The sequence below is a fragment of the Corvus moneduloides genome, chromosome 17, assembly GCF_009650955.1.
Source record: "Corvus moneduloides isolate bCorMon1 chromosome 17, bCorMon1.pri, whole genome shotgun sequence".
Lineage (NCBI taxonomy): Eukaryota > Metazoa > Chordata > Aves > Passeriformes > Corvidae > Corvus > Corvus moneduloides.
In genome coordinates, this window is record NC_045492.1 from 8,396,646 (window position 1) to 8,416,614 (window position 19,969).

General features: G+C 54.3%; 1 protein-coding gene and 1 long non-coding RNA gene across 9 annotated transcripts in view; one reads left to right on the forward strand and one right to left on the reverse strand.

Annotated features, from left to right (window-relative positions):
• ZNF512B (zinc finger protein 512B) overlaps positions 1-12,256 on the reverse strand; it is a 30,148-nt gene extending 17,892 nt beyond the window's left edge. For 2 of the 7 annotated variants that reach the window (XM_032127399.1, XM_032127396.1), the window contains exons 1-9: positions 11,940-12,050; positions 7,964-8,086; positions 6,872-6,951; positions 5,961-6,089; positions 5,446-5,618; positions 5,028-5,281; positions 4,161-4,232; positions 2,435-2,569; positions 999-1,123 (exon numbers count right to left, since the gene is read on the reverse strand). In XM_032127399.1, the coding sequence (XP_031983290.1) occupies positions 999-1,123; positions 2,435-2,569; positions 4,161-4,232; positions 5,028-5,281; positions 5,446-5,618; positions 5,961-6,089; positions 6,872-6,951; positions 7,964-8,084 (1,089 nt within the window). In that variant the 5' untranslated portion in view covers positions 8,085-8,086; positions 11,940-12,050. Of the gene's footprint in view, positions 1-998; positions 1,124-2,434; positions 2,570-4,160; positions 4,233-5,027; positions 5,282-5,445; positions 5,619-5,960; positions 6,090-6,871; positions 6,952-7,963; positions 8,087-11,480; positions 11,586-11,939; positions 12,051-12,169 lie in introns of those variants that run through there. The other 5 variants (XM_032127394.1, XM_032127395.1, XM_032127393.1 and 2 more) reach the window with 5 other exon arrangements.
• On the forward strand, positions 12,235-19,890 carry LOC116452730. 2 transcript variants are annotated; one of them, XR_004243582.1, is made up of 3 exons: positions 12,235-12,304; positions 13,733-13,947; positions 18,801-19,890. It is a non-coding gene; the product is annotated as an uncharacterized LOC116452730 (long non-coding RNA). The 2 variants fall into 2 exon arrangements; XR_004243581.1 differs by lacking the exon at positions 12,235-12,304 and adding an exon at positions 12,340-12,539.
• Positions 19,891-19,969: the final 79 nt, after the last annotated feature.

Below are 19,969 nucleotides of genomic sequence, written 5' to 3' on the forward strand. Positions count from 1 at the left end.
CAGCTCTGGCAAGGACTGTCCCTCTCAGGAAGGGTGACAGAACACTCACTCCAAGGGCTGGAGCCCCAAATCTTTGGCTGAACACCCACTGGCATATTTCCAGCAGGGAAGACACCGCTGACTGCTCCAGCAGAGCTGTGTTCACCAGGTCACCTGGCCGTGCAGCCTGCACAGAGCCAGCCTGGCTTGGGAGATGCTCCAAAGTGGAGGAAATACGACCAGTGATGGCCAGGATCCCCACTCCACCGAGGCCAGGAAGATATCGGAGGCAGCAGGATTCTGCCCAACATTGCTGTAGTACGGGGTTTGGGAGGGAGAGCAGCCTCCCACTGCTGTATAAACAGCAAGGCAATGGCTGGGGAAGCATTTACAGAAAATGAATGTGGAATCAAAGCCCAGCCACATATTTTCAAAGCAGGAGGCATCGATCCTATGTTGGCTTTCTGTGGCGACGGCTCCGCCAGGTGACGGATGAAGACGTAATCCTGCGCTCTGATGGATGGTGGTGTGGCAGAGAGACAATTTTTCACTGCACCATTACTGAACCCCTGCGTCCTGACAACCTGCCTGAGCACATCCAGGCTCAGTCTCCCTGAGACATGCTCTCATGCAACCACAGTTTATCTGGCCTGATACAAGGCACAGTACACAGTGAAACCCCACAGCCAGGGCTCTGGAGGAGGACAGATTAGAGACAACCCCAACAATCTCTGCAGCCTTACAACTACTTGTTTAGCTACTAGAAATACCTGACTCTGCTGAGATACTGGGGCAAGAGGCCCAGACCACAAAGGGATTCAGAATTGCTGAGAATTAGTGTCCAAATCCCTCTGGGTTGATGCAAACAAGCCACCAAGCTGAAGATGACCAACAAGTGCTCTATCAAACACAGTCCAGAAATGGTTTGAGGAACACCACTGCACATTTATGAGTGGCACATATACATATCCATTCCCCTCCAAAACCCATGTGTTTGACTGAATAAAGTGAGGCCTTACTTTCTGGCAGACATCCATGTGTTTTTTGAGCCCCACAATAGTTTTCCTGGTTATAACACTGCAGGTTGGACAGGAGACTTCTCCCTTCTCGCTGATCTCCCGCTGCCACTGGTCCTCAGGGTTTGCTGGTGAGGGAGAGGAGAGAGGTGTTACATCCAGCCTGCCTGGGCTACTTGATAAGTTGAAAAGCAGTGAAGTGGGAAAGTTCCTGATGTTAAAAAAAGAGAGATACAGTCTCCCAGGCAAAGCCAGAACTGGACACGAACCATGCAGCTGTCCCTGCCCTACTCTCCTGCAGCTGCCCAAGCAAACCAGGTCACTGGGTCATTTCATGTGGAGTTACCAGACCTGCTGACCTGGGGAAAGGAGGTTCACCTTCCCAACCCCGCTGGTATCCTGCACGCTGGGAGTTAAAACACGATGATGCCCCCAGCCACCTGATCCTGCCCTGCTTGGAATAACTTCCCCCTGCCAAATGAAACAATTAGCGGGAGTGAAACAAAGGTGAGCGTCTCAGCTCCATCCGGACGTGTGCCTGGAAAGCTTCTCTGGCAATCCTCTTCCCGGCAGACACGGAGGAAGCTGGGGGACTGCTGGCTTCCAGGCATCTGTTTATTTGAATGGCTGTGACCGGCCTTTAAAAAACCCAAAATAAGAGATACGTGGGGCCAAAAGCAGCTTCCAGGCCCAGAGTTCACGCCGTGTTCTCAGCAGAGCAGTTCTGACCTTCCACCAAGGGAAGCCTGGGCTGAATAAAATCCGCCAAGTCTGTTTATTTGGATGCTCTTACATGGCTGTGAGATCAGAGAGTCGTTTATTTGAATTTGAAAGCAGTGCAAGGCAGTGCAGCTGTGTTTATCTTGCACATCCTGCATTCCTCCTGCTGTCAGAGCTCTCAGGGAAAGCAAGCAACCTGTGCTGGCTGTAGGCTGCACCTCGAGGCTCAGGGAAGCGTAATTATGCTCAGAGTTATGCACTGGTGTCATTCATGGGAATGATGTTAGAAAAATGCCATCACCACATGGGTCACATGCTGACTCACAGTGAAGCCAGGTGGAATTTGGCTCTCAACTCCCAGCACTTTCATCACATTGATCTGGCAGTGAACTGAAGGTAAGGTGGCCCTCAGGATGTCAATTCTGGCTGCACTAACATTTTAGCACCAGTGGCTGTTCCTACATCTGTGTTACGTCTCAAAAGGGCAGGAGTTCTGTGCTCCTACCTCTGACTTTGTGCTGCTTCTCCTGACAAACCTGCCAGAAAACTCACCCAGTGAACAACCCGCTGGGCCAAAAGGGGTGTGGGGACCATGAGCTGCAGGTGAAGGTGGGGATGGTGGCATGAAGGTAGGGACCATGCGAGCTTGGGGTAGTGCACAGAAAGTAGCTACACTGCACACAGAGCTGCTGCCTGTGCTTTGCCCCCACCAGCCTCACCTGCTGGTAGATGCACAGATGTTTCCTTCTTCACACCAACTCCTGGAGGTTTCTTTTTCAGCTCCTCCATGTTGGCATTTCCCTCCAGCTTCTTGGCTCGATGGGCTTTTGCTTTGTCCTCTGCTTTGACAAGACCTGTAAAGAAAGAGGATTTTTATTCAGTACTTGCTTTAATACCTTCAGAGCAACTTGCATTTAGCAGGTAAAAAATCTCTCCCCCTAAGCCAGGGACACTGAGCTGGCTGCATGTCTGCCAAGGCTGTACATGTAGGCTTAGATCCATATTTATGACAAGCAATATTCTAACAGCTTGTGCTGTTTTATAAACAGCACCATTTCTCCCAACACAAGTTTATGAACTATGGAAACTCCATGGCAAAGCAAGGTAGGATGCCTCTAGCCAGGCAGACAGGCTGGGGAGGAGGGAATAGGGTGTTTTACAAGAAACTGAAAGGGAGAATTGGAACAGCAAATTCAGTGTGTAAAAGGGATGTTCTTGCTGATGCTCCTGCACTGGAAAGGCTGTTTCACTCCCCTGGATCAAATCCCCCAAATCCACACGCAGTTCAGCCCTGTGCCTGTGCTGCCATAGAAGGTGCTGGAGGCAATGAGCTGAAGTACCAGGGCTGGCTCCACACCTGCCCCACGGGGGTCCACATCCCCCTGAACCTGGGGGTGGTGACTCTTGCAAACCCAGGGTCTGAATGGAGACAGCACCCCATGATGTGCTGGGGCACCCTTGTGTTTGTCGAGTGACTGCCACAGGGAACTTTGGGAATGCCTGCCCCATCTTCACTTTCCATCTAAGGCAGTGGGTCATGGGGACACCTTGTTCTCCAGGAACCCACAGCAGACGCTTCAGTCTCCGGCAGGGGCTCTGTGGGGAAGATGAAGGAAACAAGCCCAGACTTCCCAGGAGCCAGAGGAAAGGAAATCACAGTGACCACATCCAGCCTGCTTGTCGGTGTTCAATTCCTTCAAAGCCATTAGTGCCTCTCCCCCGAGTGCCTCATACTGGAAGGTGCTGCCTCCTGCAGTGCCTGGAAATCTGCTTTCTATTTCTCTGGCTGAATGTATCCCATAGTCAGCCTGAATCCAGTTGCTCTCATTCCAGGGATGCTCCAGGATTCCCCCTCCTTCCCAGCCCAGTTGGGTATATTTATGGAGCATGACCAAAGTCCCACTTGCTCTTGCTTTGTCAGGCTGCAGCAGCCAATTCCTGGGCTTCCTCTCAGAAAACATCCCGGCAACATGTCTCCTCTCCCTTGGATTCATCCTCCTGAATGTGGGCGACAAGCCCTCAGAGTGTGAGGGATGGGTGCGTCACCAGCCTTTCTACGCAGCAGAATTCCTTCCCGACGCCACTGGAAACACTGTGACATCCCAGGATGGTGGGATGGTGACGAGATGATGTTTCTCATATCTTGCTGATGTCAGCAGCTCATTATCTTGTGTTACAGATGAACATACCCGGATCCTTTCCTCTCTTCCCTCATTTCCCAGCACCAGGCTCCAGAACAGAGCAGACAGGGTTGTTATCAGTCCCAGCTCTGCTGCTGCTTTTCACTCCTTTTATGACTCTCTCGTGGTAAAAGGCGCCAGCTCCTCCAGTGGGAGATCCTTGGGCTTTGTCTGGCTCCACCACAGGGAGGGATCTTGGGGAAGGGGCTTCCCTGCAATGCCCTGGGGAGAAGGTACAACCCTATACGGAGTCGTCCTGTATTACCTTTCAGTCCAAACGTCCCCGAGATGGATGGCTGCTCCCCCGTAAACTTCTTAGGAGTTTTCTGTTTCCTTCCTGACTCAAAAGAGAGAAACAGAGAGAGAGATTTGGTCAAATAACTGTACTGCCAGGGGGATTCATCAGTCCTGGGGCATGGAGTGGGCACACACTCCATGTCAGGAGTGGGTCAGGGGCTGTCAAATGAAGCACCCACCCACTAAACACCAACAGACTGCTGCTTCCCACCCCACAAAACCAGGACAAATATGTTTTTCAGGGTTAATTCAAGGAGTGGAACTGGTGGCTCTGTCTAGTGCCAAAAGCCAAGCAATTCCAACATATGGCTGTGGTGGTTTGCTTTGGTGCTGCAAGCAGTGAAACCCCAAACCATGACAGGGACAACCACTGCCCTACACCAGCTCTGCAGTGGCCATGGACAGATAGAGACTCCTCATCCCGTCCCAATCCTTCAGGAAAATGGGTTTGCTAGAACCATCCTAGTTTAACCTAACACACTCAGTGAGGACAGACAGGCTGACATGGTAGCTTGCTGTGCTGCCAGAATTCAATCAATTTCCAATCCTATCACAGGATTGTTAAGGTTGGAAAAGACCTCTAAGATCATCAAATCCAACCATCATACAGGTCCTTTAGAAATATTTCTACCACAGCTACAGCTGAGTTTTAACTCCCAGCGAAGCTGCAAGAAACTGGAGAGTGGGGCAAGTTATTAGGGTCAGGAAACAAGGCTTGGCTATCCCTTGGATTCAGAGAGACAGCCACAGCAGTGCTGGCTGCAGCAGATCCCCTTCCCGTGGGACACCTCTCTCTGGGCTCCCGAACCAGCGTAGCCCCGGGCTCTAATCTTACTGTGCTTCATCCTCTCGGGATCTTCCTCCTGCAGCGAGGCCTGGCTGCCCCGCTGCTGCCCGGCATCCTTGCCACTCGAGGACTTGGCCGTGGGGGTGGCAGCTGCCATTGCCTCAGCCGCTGCAATCTGGAATTCCTTGCTCTCCCGGCTCTCCACCAGGCACTCGCCATTCTCTGTGTGCTCCTGGGCCACGGCTTTTTCCGTCTTTGCCTGTTTGGGATGGATGGTGGGGCAAGCTGAACTCTCAGCAGCTCTAGGGCAAAGCACAGAGGGCTTGTTTAAAGAGGGGTTGTTAGACAAGTGTCCTGACACCTCTCCCCCCTCGCCAGCCCAGGTTGTAGGAATGGAGGCAGGCACATTCCCCTTCTCCCAGCCATCCCTACGCCACTGCCATGCAGCCCAGCCACAGCCTGGTACCTTTTCTTTCCACTGCTCTTTCCAATGGCCTTGGGCACTTTGTTTTCCGCTTTGCTGGTTGGCACTGGCCGGTCCAAGTGATTCCAGAGCCGATGCTTCTCCAGCTGGGTTTTGGAGGTGAAGGCAGCTTCACAGTAGGAGCATGAGTACGTCAGCTTCTCTGAGATCGCACCCTGCGTGGAGCAGGGAGAGGCAGGTGAGCACAGATGTTAGACCACAAAAGAGAGGCTTTTTCTGACACAGGCATGAATCCAAATCACGTGTAATACCCTCCTGCCCTTCCAAACAGTTTCCAAAAGTCCATGATTCCTTGGGACCAGACCTCACAATGAGCTGCAGAGACCTCAGTTCCTCTCACACACACACCTCATGAACTGCTCCTGGCCCATCTCTGCCTTCCCCATTCTAACTTCATGTTTCTCCTGGGGTTTAAGGCCTGAGAGCAGCTTTACCCTGCAGATGGTAATGGAAGAGCCAGCCACTGGAAAGGACAGACAGTTCTCCAGTCTCCTTACCCCTTGACAGCGCTGATAGTGGTACTTCAAGCCATAAATGCTTGGGAACTCCAGCCAGCAGCCTGAATTGGGACATTTCACCCTAGAGTGGGCTTTGAATTCGTCCTTCCACTGGTTCATCAGGGGGAGCTGGGAACAGGAGAAACAAGAGATAGCTGAGTGAAGAGCACCCTGTACTTGGGCGTGTGCTGATTCATCCCAAGGGAGCTGGGAGGGCACATGGGACCTCTGATCATTCTCATCCATCCCTTCCACCAAACAGCCATGAAGTGGACCCCAGGGATGTGTTTCAGTGCAGCAGTGCTCACTCGAGTGAGAGGTGCTGGGACAGATGCTGCAGGCTCCATAGGCTAATGATTCCTGCTGAGGCTTGCCGTGCTGTTACCTTGCCGTGCTTCCCAGAGCACACGCACACTCCCTGCCAGGCTGGGGAATAAATCAGGCCTGAAGTCACCCGGCTGATTTAATCACCCCACATTTCATCTAGTCCATAAATCACCCCATGCCCCTGCTCTCATGACAAACTGCTCCATGTGTTGTCCATGCTACCAGGCAGGAATTAAACTGCACAACTCTGCAGGGAATAAATCACCCCCGTGCCATTGCTGCCGGCTCATTAGCCAAACCTGACATGGCTGTGACAGGATCCAGTCATCTGGACATGGCCCTGGGAAAGTGAGGTTGGAGAGGGGTACAGCTCCCTAACCAGGGTTTTAGAAGATGCTGGATGCCTGTATGGAGGGGTTGAGGGACCAAGATCTTGCTCAGCCCAAGACAAGGCTGCTCTGAAGATTAAACCACAGGGAAGGCAGGTTTAACCCTGAATGGTGCTGGCTGGAGTGGACAGTGCAGGGCACGTCAGACAGAGCGAAGCAGGGAGGGCTCGGGGATTGGAGTGTGTGGGGTCTCACAGGGATGTCTTTCAGTGCCTGGTTCTCAGCCTTGGGTCTTCCTTTCTTCCTGCCTTCGGTTTTGTCACTGGTTGCATTTCCTGCAAACAGACACAGCACACATCACCAGCCGTGCTGGAGGAGCCGCTGTCCCAGTAATCCTGCTGCCCAGCCCCAGCTTCCTGCTGCCTGCCTGGCCCCCCCAACTCTAGGCTGGCCATTCTCTGTCCTACCAAGGACGGAGATTCCCCTCTGGAAGGCAACGCCAGCTCCCCTGCAAATGAGGTGCTGATAAGATGTGGTGCAGGGAAAAACGGTCTCCTGAACACAGGCGTGTTCATATTGCGGACAGCTGGAGTTCATTCCCTTTAGCAATAAGTTATCCTCCTCTGTTAGCAATTATGGCTTCAATCCCCTCAAGGTAACAGCGGCATCTGGGAAACATTTAGGGCACACGCATTTCCCCACAAGGCCACTGATTTTGGAAGCCCTGTCTGAGCTACATCGCTGGGGTCCAACCCTCTCCTGGGGTGCAGGTACACCTCAGCATCCTGAGCTGCCCTTAGCCAGGTAAAGGCAGGGAAAGTCTCTCACAGAGGGGATCTGCCTAGCATAAACAGACAGGAGTAAAAATCTCCTTGGGCCTGAAGATTCCTGGATAGAGAAATCAACCATCCATCAGCATGACAGCCCTTAGTGTGAGGGTCCCCCGGGGCTCGTACGCTCGCAAGCCTCCCTCCTGGGGGCCGCGACACGGGAGGCAGCAGATGGTCTGAACTCATTTAAGCCTTTCCATCCTTTGATGTAACACTTAGCTACCAACACGATAAATAGGCGGTGAGACACCCATCTCGTTAAGCCAGACACACGCCTCTCCGAAGGAAGAGACCATCTCCACCCCTCCCACTCCCAGGGACCAGCTCCCTGCAGCTCCCAGGGCTGGGGCTTTTTGGCCAGCACAGCCCTCACTGCTGAGTTGAAGTGAGGGGGAGAGACACATCAAGACCCAGGCCACTCGTTTCGGCAGCCACCCCCCACATCTTGCCACTGGGCTCATCCCCTCCGCCCCATCCACCCCCTGGAAAAGCTGGAAAGGACAAATCAGTTCCTTACCCAGCTTGGGCAGCTCTGCTGGTGGGTTTATCCTTGTCTCTGTCCTGCTTTCTTTGCTGGCAGTGGGTTTGTTAGAGCCTGCAGTTTTCCTTCCACCTTTACAGGTATAAGAATCCGCCATCTCTGAAAGAAGCAGGGGAGGCGTTAAAATTCACTCCTCAGAGCTGGGACCAACACATGGTGAAAGCAAGGAGAGCTGCTGGGGAGGGAGGGAAACAAGAAAACCATCACGCAGCTTCAAGATTCCCACAAAGAGAAGAAACGGGACGTGCTTCCGAGTATTTGTTCTACAGTTGAGGAACGCCACAGACATGGCTGGAAAGCTGCTTTCATTACAGCCTGGCTTCCCCTTCACATACAATGGCAAAGACTTTATTAAAAATTATGAGCTGACTTTGCCCAGAGAAGTAGTGAATAAATGGCTTTTCCTCTTCGTTTATTTCTCCGCTTTCATTTAAGACACCAAAAGCAAAAAAAAAATAGTGAGTTTTAATGAACAGATGTAATGATAAATTTCCAATTTTCCTTATTAATGGGAAACTGTTACAAACTGAGAATTGTTAATGTTATCTGAATTTTCCGTATTAATAATTCAATTTGGCTTCTCTATAAATAATGAACATCAGGAATTATCGCACAAGGCCCACTGTCACTCCTGATGGAAGTGGGCAGTAGGACACCCCTCCATTCAGCAGTGCCAAGAGGAAGCCCATGGCATGACTGGCTCTGCCCCTGGCTTCAAGTTCCTTCTTCCCCTCCCAACAGCACAAGCAAAGGCACATCTGAGGATGGGGGCTGCTCTGGGAGATGCCATATATGGATTTGGGGAAAAGAAGTCCTCCATGCCTCACAATGAGAGCATCAGGCCCTTGGGAAGAGATTCCTTGGACCACCATGACCTTGAGACCTTGGCTGGGACGGGATGATGAAGTTCACCCATGGGTTTTTTAAAACACGGATTTGAGTCATCACCCCCAATTCCTCCCACATGTTTAGCATCATTTAACTCAAAGGAGCTGATTCCCAAAGCATCCACACTCATCCTGTCTGTCCTCACGCCCAGAGGGACGGAGAAGCATCTCCTGTGTGGCTGGATTGCCAGCCATGCCACCAACATGTGGGACACGAGGGTCCAGCAGCTCTTTCTGAGGTGTCCCCAGGGACTTCGTATGTAGGACTGGGGACTTTCCATGTGGGATGCAGCCTACATGCTCCAAGAACAACAAAAGCTTCTAGCATGTGCTCAGCTGGTGACAGGTATGTGGTCGTTTGCATGGACACAAAGGTTAATTGGATCAAGTGAGAAATTCCAGCCTTGGCAACTGGTTCTGTGGCACTTGGTGCTGAACATGGGGATTGCTGATTCAGCTAATTTGGGCTCTTTTGGTGGGAGAGCTGGGTAGGAATTTGTAGCCTGACTGCAAGCAGCTCCTTCCTGGAGCAGGCACGGAGAGGGGTCCCCACGGTCCCTTCCCAAGCCGCTGCTCCGCTCCCACCAGTGTGGGCACTGCTACTGTCCCCAGTCCTCCAGGGATAAAAGTGCCAGTCCCCTCCCTTCCCATGCTGCCTCCTGGCACCTCTGAGCAGTCCTCACTCAAGTTGCTCAAAGAAAAAAGGAAACAAAAAAAAAATACTCACAAAAGACCAGCAAAGTGAAAGCTGAACACAAGATTTTCCATGCTTACAACGGGGTGAAAACCGAGAGGAAACTCACACAGCTGACACCTTTAGCCAGGCAGGGCTAGTGCCAAAATGCACAGAGCATCTGTGTCTGCTCTGTGTCTGTGTCTGCCTCGCTGGCCAGCTCAAGGTGACATGCAAAGGGTGACAGCCAGGGCAGACCCTGTTGACATCTTGGGTGCTCACCTCCTGCACCTTGTGACATTGCACACCACTGAGCATCACCCCGACTGTCCCTTCCCAAAACATCCAAAGTGCCCAGCTCAGCCCTGATCCAGCAGCTGGACACCTCTCATCCCCCTTAACACATCTGTCCCCTCAAACAAACCCTCTCTGCCCAGCTTAAGAGGTTCTGAATCTTCTGTTTTTTCACACCAAATACTCCTTTGCACTTTCCCCTTATTTTTTAGCAAAATGAAAAATAAAAATCTCATCAACCAGTTAACAAGAGCCAAAATCTGCTCCCCGGCCACTGATACAACCCCAGGGATCACAGAGGAATTGTCCTGGAGACACAGAGCAAAAAGCAGCCCGTTGTGGGGTTTTTTTGGTAATGTTCAAACTTCACTCATTTTTGAGTAACACACACTGAAAATAGGCAATAGCCTGTGCTCTTTCACACTTTCCTTAAGGTTTTGCTGAAAACTCTTTCGCAACTGGTAATGGGAAGAGAAGGTATCCAGGATTCTGGCCATGATCCAGGGGTGGGATGTGGTGTGAGAAGGTTGGGCCTGGTAGCATCTCATGAGGCTTCCAGATCCTTTTAGGTAACTTTCTAGAAGTTTGTGGCAACATTTTTGAAACATCCCATTCCAGCTCCAGGAAAAAAAAAGCTCCTGAGTGTGTGATGAGTGGAGGCCAAGCCCACACGGCTGGGAGCAAGGATAAGGAGGAAATCCACGGCTGCGGGAAGGGGGAAGTGACATTTGGGAACCAAAGGCGCTGTTCCCAAACCACTGGCAGCCCTGCGCGGCTGGAAATTGGGAATAAAATGGGAAATGGGAAATAATTCCATGTAGAAATGCCTGTCCATGACTTTGGGTCAGGCCTGCAGGAGCATGTACGCAGCCAGGGATGGCTGCAACCCTCTCATGACCAGGGGAAAAGTCACCTGCAGATTCTGACCCCAAGTTCTCCTGCCGGGATTCCCACCCCAGTCCCACTGCCACGGATGGACTTTGCTGCATGACAACTGCGTCGTCACCTGTCAATCTGCTCCACCTATCATCAAGAACTTAACAACAGCTCCAGAGGTACAGAATGTCAAAAGCCAAGGGAGCTGCCTTGTCCCAGCACAAGCTGTGTGCCAGCAGAGATGCGATGAGACCAGCACAGATGATGGATGCCAAAGGGCACTGCCATCCCTGTCCCTGTCAGAGCAGCCATGCTCCCTGCCATGAACTCCTGGCAGAACTGGAGCTGCTGTGAGAAACTTACAGGGAATAAAGACAAGGAAGCAGTGGGAGAGACTTCCTCTTGAAGAATAGCCCTCACTGGAGGTTTCCCCTGGAGGGAAGCACGTGGCAGGTGAAGCCCTGTGAGCTGCTGCATCTCTGGGCATGGCTGGTGGCCAGGCAGCTCCGGAGGGACACGGTGGATCCCGCCGCTATCACCCAAACCGAGTAACATCCATGGAGGCTCTCCAGGAGGAGAGCCTCACCCGAGGCATGCACCCACCGCTCCTGCCGCACATGGCTCTGACCAGGCGCAGATGAGGCTTTTGAGGGTGTAAAGTTTCTGTTCGAGGCGCGTTATCCCGTCCCTTCCCTCTCTGTCCTCGGGCACTGACATGAAGGCAAAAGCGCCCGCACATGCCTGGCACACAATGAGTCCTCACCGTGCCGCGGGGACCGGGGTGTCCCCTGTCCCGGGGGTCAGTGGGTGCGGGGAGCTCTGCCCGGCGCCGCTGTCACCTCCTGGGCGCGGGAAGCTTTGCCCTGCCCGGTTCCGCTGTCACCTCCCGGGCATAGGGACCTCTGCCCTGTCACCTCCCAGCCCGACCGTGCCACCCCCGTCCCCTCACAGCCCCTCCCCGCTGTCACCCCGCGGGCAGCGCCGCCCGGGCCTGTCACCCCCCGGGCCCGCGCTCCATCCCCGGGAGGCGGCCGGGGCTCTCCCGCGGGCCGGGCCCGGCAGGGAGGGGATGGAGGGCCCGGCCCGGCCCGGCCGCGCTCCGGGAGGGGAAGAGCGAGCGGCAAAATGGCGACGCGGCGGCGGGCGGAGCGGAGCGGAGCGGAGCGGGGCGCGGGGGTCCCCGCCGCGGGGCCGGGCGGGCCGGGGGCCGCTCGGTGCTTACCTCGGCGGGCCGGGCCGCGGTGCGGGGCGCGCAGGGCCGGCACCCCCCGGCCGGCCAGGCGGTGCCGCCCGCCGCCCCCGGGCCGCCGTGCGGGGCTCCCGGCGCGCCCACACCCGCGGCGGCGCCGCGCTCCGCTGCCGCGCTCCCGCCCGCCCCTCGCCGCCGCCGCCGCGGCTCATGCGCGCTCCCCGCCCCGCCCGGCCCGGCCCGGCCCGCCCCGCGCCCCTCACCGCCGCCACCGGGCCGCGCCGGCCTCGCCTGGCTCCGGGATCGGCTCCGGGATCGGCACCGGGAGGACGGGCGGGGGCGCCGCCCCGGGAGGGCGGGACGGGGCAGCGCCCCCCGGACCGGGCTGACCTGGGCAGGTGCGGACGGACCCGGTGCGGGCAGGGCTGCGCTGCGCTGCCTCTGCGGGATGCGGGCAGGGTGCCGAGCTGCCATCCGCACCTCCAAAGGTGTCTGCCCTCCGTCACACCCTCCGGGCTGCAGGCAGCGTGTCCTGCCCGTCGTCCTGCCCTCCGGGGTGTAGGCACTGAGTGTCCCGCCTGTCATCTTCCCCTCCAGGGTGTTCTGCCTGTTGTCCTGCCCTCCAGGTCGTAGGTAGGACACCTTTCCCCTTACCCTGTTCTCCAAGGTGCGGACAGGATGACCTGCCTGTCGTTCTGCCCGACAAGGTGCCCTGCTCGTTATCCTCTGCTCCAGGGTGTCCTGCTCATCATCCCACCTTCCAAGGTGTTGGTAGTGTCCTGCATGTCACTGTTCTTTCCAGGGTGTCCTGTTCAGCATCCTGCCCGTAAAGTGCAGGCAGGATGCCCTCCCCATCCATCAATCCATCTAAACCCAGGGTGCTCCAGGTCCCCTTGTAAAGCCACCCCAACCCCCTGGGAATGATGCTGGGTGTGAGCCTGTTGCGATGTCCATGGGACACTTTCCCAGCACCCAGGCTTGGGATGTCACCCCTGTAGAGCTGGTGGCACCTGGGAAGGTGCCTCAGGGCAGAGCCAGCCTCAGTTACTGGCTTCGGGAGTACACAGCCACACCAGGATCCAGCAGTAGCCCAGAAATGAGGGAAAATCACATAAATTTTGCCAGGTGAGAGCAGAACCCAGAGCAACCACTGCTGTCAGGGCCACCCTGCCTGCCATCACCGGTGCGTGGCTCCTGCGGGGCTGCCGGGAACTGGGAGGCCCTGTGGCACAGTTGTGCAAAAAAAAGCCCAGCCCAAGCCGGGAGTTTCCCCGCGGTTTTCCCCTCTTTGTCTCCATTGCGGGAAAAGAGCTTAATTAACGTCTGCAGAGAGCAGGGAAAGCTCGGTGTAATTGCTAGGTATGATTATCGGTGGAGCGGAGGGTGCTCAGCAGGATGGGAGGGACAGGCACAACCCACCTTCTTTGTATAAAATGAGGCATATCCAAGGCGGCCTCGCTTCCCAGCCAGTGAGCTGCCTCCCGGGAGAGCTCGGCTGCCTGGGGGTGGCTATTGGGCAGCTCCACGTGCTTGCTGGGACCAGGCAGCACCTTCGGAACTTTCGAGGTCCCCTTCTCACTGTAAGCAGTGTCCATTGCTCATCCTGGCAGCTGCTCCACGTGTGCAAAAGTGCCACCATGTTCGTTTTCTGCATCCACAAAGCACAATTTTGCATCTCCAGGAACGGGATGAGGGCAAGGGGAGATAGGGGAGCCTGGCCACCATGGGGTTTGACAGGGGCAGGGAGAGCAGGCAGCCACGGGCTGGATGAGGTACAAACCTCTCAAATGATGCAATATCAAGGCACCCTCTATTGTTATTTTCAGGCTCCACTGAGCAGAGAGGGCCAAGGAACGGACTTGAAAAGAACAGCAAATGTTGAGCAGATGCTGAGGAGTGCTTTGTTTCACATGAAGAGCTGTGCTGGGAAAGGCAGGAGGAGGAGGAGGAGGAAGAGCAACAGGGGCAGTGGTGCTGCCTTCTTCCATGTGCTTACAGGAAACCATCACATCTCCTCTTGCACCGTGGCTTTGTTGCAGAGGTGGGTTGTGGATGAGAGCTCGTCCTCTCAAACCAGCATGATGCTGTGGAGGGGGTCATGTGGTGATTCCTCAGTGCTCTGGCCCTCTGGTCACTGTTCCCACCGTTCCCACTGTTCCCACCACTCGAGGCAGGAGGAGGCCAAGGAGCAACAGCCGAGCACACACTGCAAGTGTAAATGCTGGAGAAGGTGCTTGGCAGTGGGGATGAAGCAGTCCAAGCCATTGAGCATGTAAATTAAATTGATATGGACCCCAGGAAGAGGAGATGAGGGAAAAAACAATTACATAGCCTGTATCAGCGAGGTGCGGCCATCTTACATGCAGTCCTGACATTGCTTCTCCAGCCTCTCGTGCTGGTGCTGAGCAGATCTCCCGGAGCTGCCCTGTGCCTGCCAGGATGCAGCCAACACAGTGACCTCCACCCCAACCCAGCAGCAATTTGGGTATCCCCAACAAGGGTCAGTTCTGGCTTGTAAAAACACCTGGCCAAGAGTTTAAAACTCCACAAATGTAAAAAACACCCTTTAAGGAAAGGCAGGAAATAATCTGGTTTTCTGGATGCAGATCCTCTCGGGATATTGGGACCTGAAGGCAGGACAATGCCCCTTGCCCAGAATGGGGCTGGCTGATGGGGCATTTACACTTTAAAATTAACTTAAAAGCACATTTTAGGATCATGGAATCCCAGAATGGTTTGGGTTGGAAGGGACCTTATAGACTCTTTATTTCCATTCCCCATGCCACGGGCAGGGACACCTTCCACTAGACCAGGTTGCTCCAAGCCCCGTCCAACCTAGCCTTGGAGACTTCCAGGGATGGGGCATCCACAGCTTCTCTGGGCAACCTGTGCCAGTGTCTGACCCATGGGCTGCCCACCTTTCAGACTCTTAAGTCTGTTAGAATAAAATGTGTGCTGGGTCTGGAGAGCCTCTTCCATGTGTTGCTGCTCTGGAGACATCCCAAAAACTCCCACTAACTGCTGTCCATATGGGGCTGTGCAGGGCCAGCATCTCCACTGCTGGGATGGTGAGATGCTCAATGCGTGGGACTGGGAGCACTGGGAGCGCTGGGAGTCCAGACTTCAGCCCATGACTGCTGAGCCCTGTGCACCAGGCACAGGGACAGGTGAAGGAAAGGACATGACTGATGCCCAGATCCAGGATGGGAGACTCAACATTCCCTATCTCCCAAGGCTTTATCCTGGGATAAAGGATCGCAGCTGGCTGCTGGATCCCCTTTATCCTTGGAGTGGCAGGGGGACAAAGCCCCTTGGAGCAGCCACATGCTCACACATCTGCAGGACAGGCTGTGCAGAGGCTGGTCTGGCTGAAGGAGAGTGATTCCCGAACAAAGAGGGATTTGCAGCTGGTTTGTGTGGCAGCATCCGGGCCAGCCCCAGCCTCCTCCCGCACGCTGCTCCGCAGCCTGGGCCGCTGATTGGAAACTGGAGCCCGCCATCACTCCGACAGCCAGGAATTATGCTGATGGATTTTTTTTATTATTTTTCCCCCCCTCCCTGTGCTTGAATGCACTCAGCAAATATAAGCAAAAGGGGGAAAAAAAGAAGAGCGAGAGAAAATCCAAACAGATTTGATTTTAGATATGGTGACAAAGCAAAATGGTTGCAGTGCAAAGAAGGAAGGTTAAGGGGGGAAAAGCTCCTGCCTCAAGGAGGAATGAGGCTCCCAGGAGCCCTGAGGCTGCTGTTTATGATTTACAGGGTTTTAGCGACATGGGGGGCATGTCCCATGGGGACCCATCCCAAGCTGGGGGCTCAGGTCTCTGGGGCACCAACAACCCCATGGAGGGCAGTGGGAGCTGTGGGGATGCAGGACAGGACTGGTGATGAAGCTATGTGGCTTCATCAAATCCTTCCTAGTTTTAGAAAACGCATCCTCTGATGGGAAGTGAAGTGGCTCATTTTCAGTGGGGGATGTGAAGGATTCTCCTGGAGGCCCCAGTAACAGCGTGTGCAAATGTGCTGCCTGGGAATGTTGTATCAAAACCAAACCCCAAACTTGCCTTTCCAAAAAAGGCCCAAGAGAAATGCTGTGGATGTTCAACTTGGTTTTGCAGCAAAGCTGCTGGTGCATCCACGCTGGGGAACAGTTCTGGTCGATCCAACTGATGGTCCTTTTGGATCAACTGTTTATCTCAGTTCTGTCACCTTCCCTGGGCTGCCCAAGTCCCACCACTTGCTGCCTACCTCCAGTGGCTTCAAGCCTGTGGATGCTGCCTTCCCCTTTCTCCAGCCATGCCAGGCAGTCCCATGTCCCACCAACCCCAGCAAAAACAGCTGGGGACCTGCTCTGACCCTGCCCAGGTCCTGCCAGCACCTGGCACTGCTGCAAACCTGGCACCACCCTGGTGAAAGCGGCACCACCGTAGCTGGATCTACACCCACCCCTCTCCATCCTTGTCCCAGTGAAAGCTCCACAGCCATACCCACACTCACTTCTCTTCATCTTTCCTGCCTCTGTGTCATGCCCACAGTCCCTGGGAGTGTTACTGGTTCCGGGGAGGCAGAGCATTCAGAGGGCATCCAGCAGCTGAGAATGAGGACCAAAAAGGAAGGAAGTAATATAGGGGAACAAAATGAAATGAAGCAATTATCCCTGCTCTGATACTTTCTAATTAAGAAAAGTGTCACCCTTATTAAGAGGCCATTAATTCATTGTCATAAGTCATCACCAGAGTGCAAGTACCAAAAACGTGCCTGGGCCATGGGGAGTGGAGCAGCTTCCCCTTCTTGCCCCACAGGCTCCAGCCCCGGCCTGAGTTGCTCCTTGAGGCCACAGGGCTGCTCATGGATTTCTGCAGGAAACGCCCTGTCCCCTCACCCTGGGCTGTGCTTTGGGAAGCTGCACACTCTGCTACCATGCTCAGCCTCCAGCAAACAGGGATGAGCCCACACACCTCCACCTGCATCCCTGTGACTGCACGCTCTGCCCTGTGTGCTCCAAATGCATTTGTGCAAAGCATGTTGTGAGTTCTCAGCAGAGATCAGCTCTTGGCTGCTCTGGGGAACCAAACCCCCAAAGAGTTGCCCAAATATCTCCAGCCCTGCAGTCAAGGCCAGATTTCCCCCCTGTATCACCTCCCATTAACAGCCATCTCTGTCTTGGCAGCCTCTCATTATGCATTCTGCATGGAGGGCCCCACATCAGCTTAATTAACAAGGTAAGAAAAACGGGACCTTTGAGGAAATCTTAATTATATTATCCATCTCACCCTGAGTGGCACCTGATCCATCCCAACACTGTTTTCAAGTTCATTAGCAATGAATCAAGATTGATTAGTCCTGGATGTGCAGCAAGAACATACTGGGGCAGAAGACTTCTGCTGCCATCACTGTGAGAGTCTGTGTGTGTGTGTTCCCAAGACCTGTCTTGTCCTCCAGCACCAGGCAGATGGATGGGGACCAGGGCTGTGGAATGAGGTAGATGGAGGTGTGCCAGCGCTGGGATGTGGCTGCTGAAGCATCCCAGGAGTCGCTGTTTCACTGTCCCCCTGCTACACGCTGGCGCCTCACGCTTCCCTGGATGCTCTGACTTGGAGCAGCACCCAAACAGCCCTTTCAGGCTGCTGCACACTTGCAGAGATGAGGCAGCCACAGCTTCTCTAGGCAGCCTGTGCCAAGGCCTCACCACTCTCATAGGGAAGAGTTTCTTCCTAATATCCAACCTAACCCTGTTTTCTGCCTGTTGAAAGCCATTCCCCCTTGTCCTGTCACTCCATGCTCTTGTTCAAAGTCCCCTTCCAGCTCTCTTAGAGCTCCTTTAGGCACGGAAAATTGCTCTAAGATCTCCCCAGAACCTTCTCTTTTCCAGGTTTACCAACCCCAGATTTCTCAGCCTGTCTTCATTGCAGAGGTGCTCCAGCCTTTGAAGCATCTTTGTATTTGTACTCTGAACCCACTCCAGCAGCTCCACATCCTTCTGATGTTGGGATTCCCAGAGCTGGAGGCAGCACTGCAGGTGGGGTCCCTCCAGAGCAGAGGAGAGGGGGAGAAACCCCCCTTCCTGCTGCCTTGGTGCTGGGGATGGAGCCCAGGACAGGGTTGGCTTTCTGGGCTGCCAGCACACATTGCTCTTATCAAGCTTCCCTTCCAACGACTTGGGGTGGTTTGTAATCCTCCCTGTGCACCTGATGGGATGACAGGGTCCTAATTAGATGGAGCATGCAATCCACTGGGGACAGGCATTCCAATTTAAACCGGCTCCAACTCAGCAGAGCCAGTTGCAGGTGCTGCCACCCCTGTGCCCAGCACACCGTGTCCTCCCACCCCCCTCAGCCAGGGGCAGCACAGGCTGCCTTCAGCACCAGGCGTGAATTTCAGTGTCAGAGGAATGGGGAGCATTCCCTGCATCAGAGCCACAATCAGCTGTGCTTCAGAGCTGGAGGTGTTTACATCATCAAGCCAGGCTCAGTAATTACTCAGACAAATTTGCATGCATTTTCTATGGGCATCTCTGCTGGCTTTTTTATTTTCTGCTTGAAAACCTTTCTGGAATCTGCAAACTGCCTCTGCCACTGGGAAGGGATTGCTGAATTGTTCCTTTCTACAACAAGAAGATGCTGAACATAACTCCTGATGCCAGTGACACATTGGCCCTCCTATTGCAAAAAAATTCCACCAAACAAAGTGGCAAAAAAATTCGTCAGAGACAGGAGTTGTGTGGCCATCACCTGCCCCTGTGCCTGGTGCTGCTGCCTGCATCCTCCTGCCTGCTTCAAGGGACTGACTGATGCTTGCTGGGGTTTTCTGTTTACTTTAATTGTTGTCTGCTTTTAATATTGCATGAATTGATTCATCTGTGTTTCATTGTCGGTGCTGTTTGTTTTGGGGCAGTGCCTGGAATATCGCTGGCAGATAAGTGCTGGACAAATAGAAGGTATTTTTCTTGCTCAGCAAAAGATGAGGAGTGACCAAGCTGTGTCTCAGTTCGAGAGGATCCCGAGCAGTATCTGCCTCCAGTTCCCAGGGTCCTGGCGCAGTACTCACCACCCCAAGTTCTTGCCCGTGAGGAGGACTGCCCTTCCTTGGATCCACCATGCAGATGGATTTTGCTGTATGCCCAGAGCTACCGAAGGCAAAGCCATGTCAGGGCTGCTCCAGATGCTTCCCTGCTGCCCTGGGCAGAGTCCTGGGTGCTTCTTGGACAAGCCATGGGCATTAGGTGGCACCAGACACTGCCAGAGCAGTAGTTCAGAGCCGGCCTGGAAAGATGGCTCTGCTCTCACCATCGCCATCCTCACCAGAATGAAGACACAGCGCAGGGGACTGGGAGCAGGAGAGCATCCTCCTGCCAGCCCTGGGAATATTGTTTCACCCAGTTCCTCCAGCCCCATCCTGTGCTGGTGGGTCTCAGAAAGTTACCTGAACAGGGGCCATGCTCTGGCCGAGTGCAGCTGGTGGGGTTTCTGCTTTCTTCTCTGCCTCCTTTCTTCCATGCTTAGGAGCTGGAGGGAGCCAGAGCATCCTCAGGAGCACAGCAAGGGGCAGCCGGGCTTTGAGGCAGGCTCTGGGGGGGGACCCTGCCTTTTCCAGGGGCTCCAAGGCAGCCCCAGCTGTGCACCTGGGCTCTGTGCACCCCAGCTGCATTCCAAGCCAAATCTCCACCAGCTTACCGCATGAGCCCAGCTGGAGCCTGGAGAAGACGTTTCTCCCTGTGTGACTCCCAAGCTCTGGAGTGAAGCTCAGCGCCTCCCTCTAACGATGTGCAGACACCCGCAGCCGTCCTCTGCTCTTCAGGTTTCTGGTGCCCCCAGCCACCCCCCAGCTCCCTGTGCTTCTCCACCTCTCCCACTGCCCCCCCTGGACTCCCCAGCAGGACAGAAACAAACCCCACCGTGGGGAAGATGGACTTTTTTCCTGGCTTCTTTTTCCTTTTCTTCAAACTCAATAAATTCTCCCAGCTCTGTTGCTCATGAGTCTCCAATGAGGTGAGAAGAGCAAATTTTGCTGCATATTTGAAAAGGTCAGTATGGAAACAGGAGGAAATTCTAATTCCTGTATCC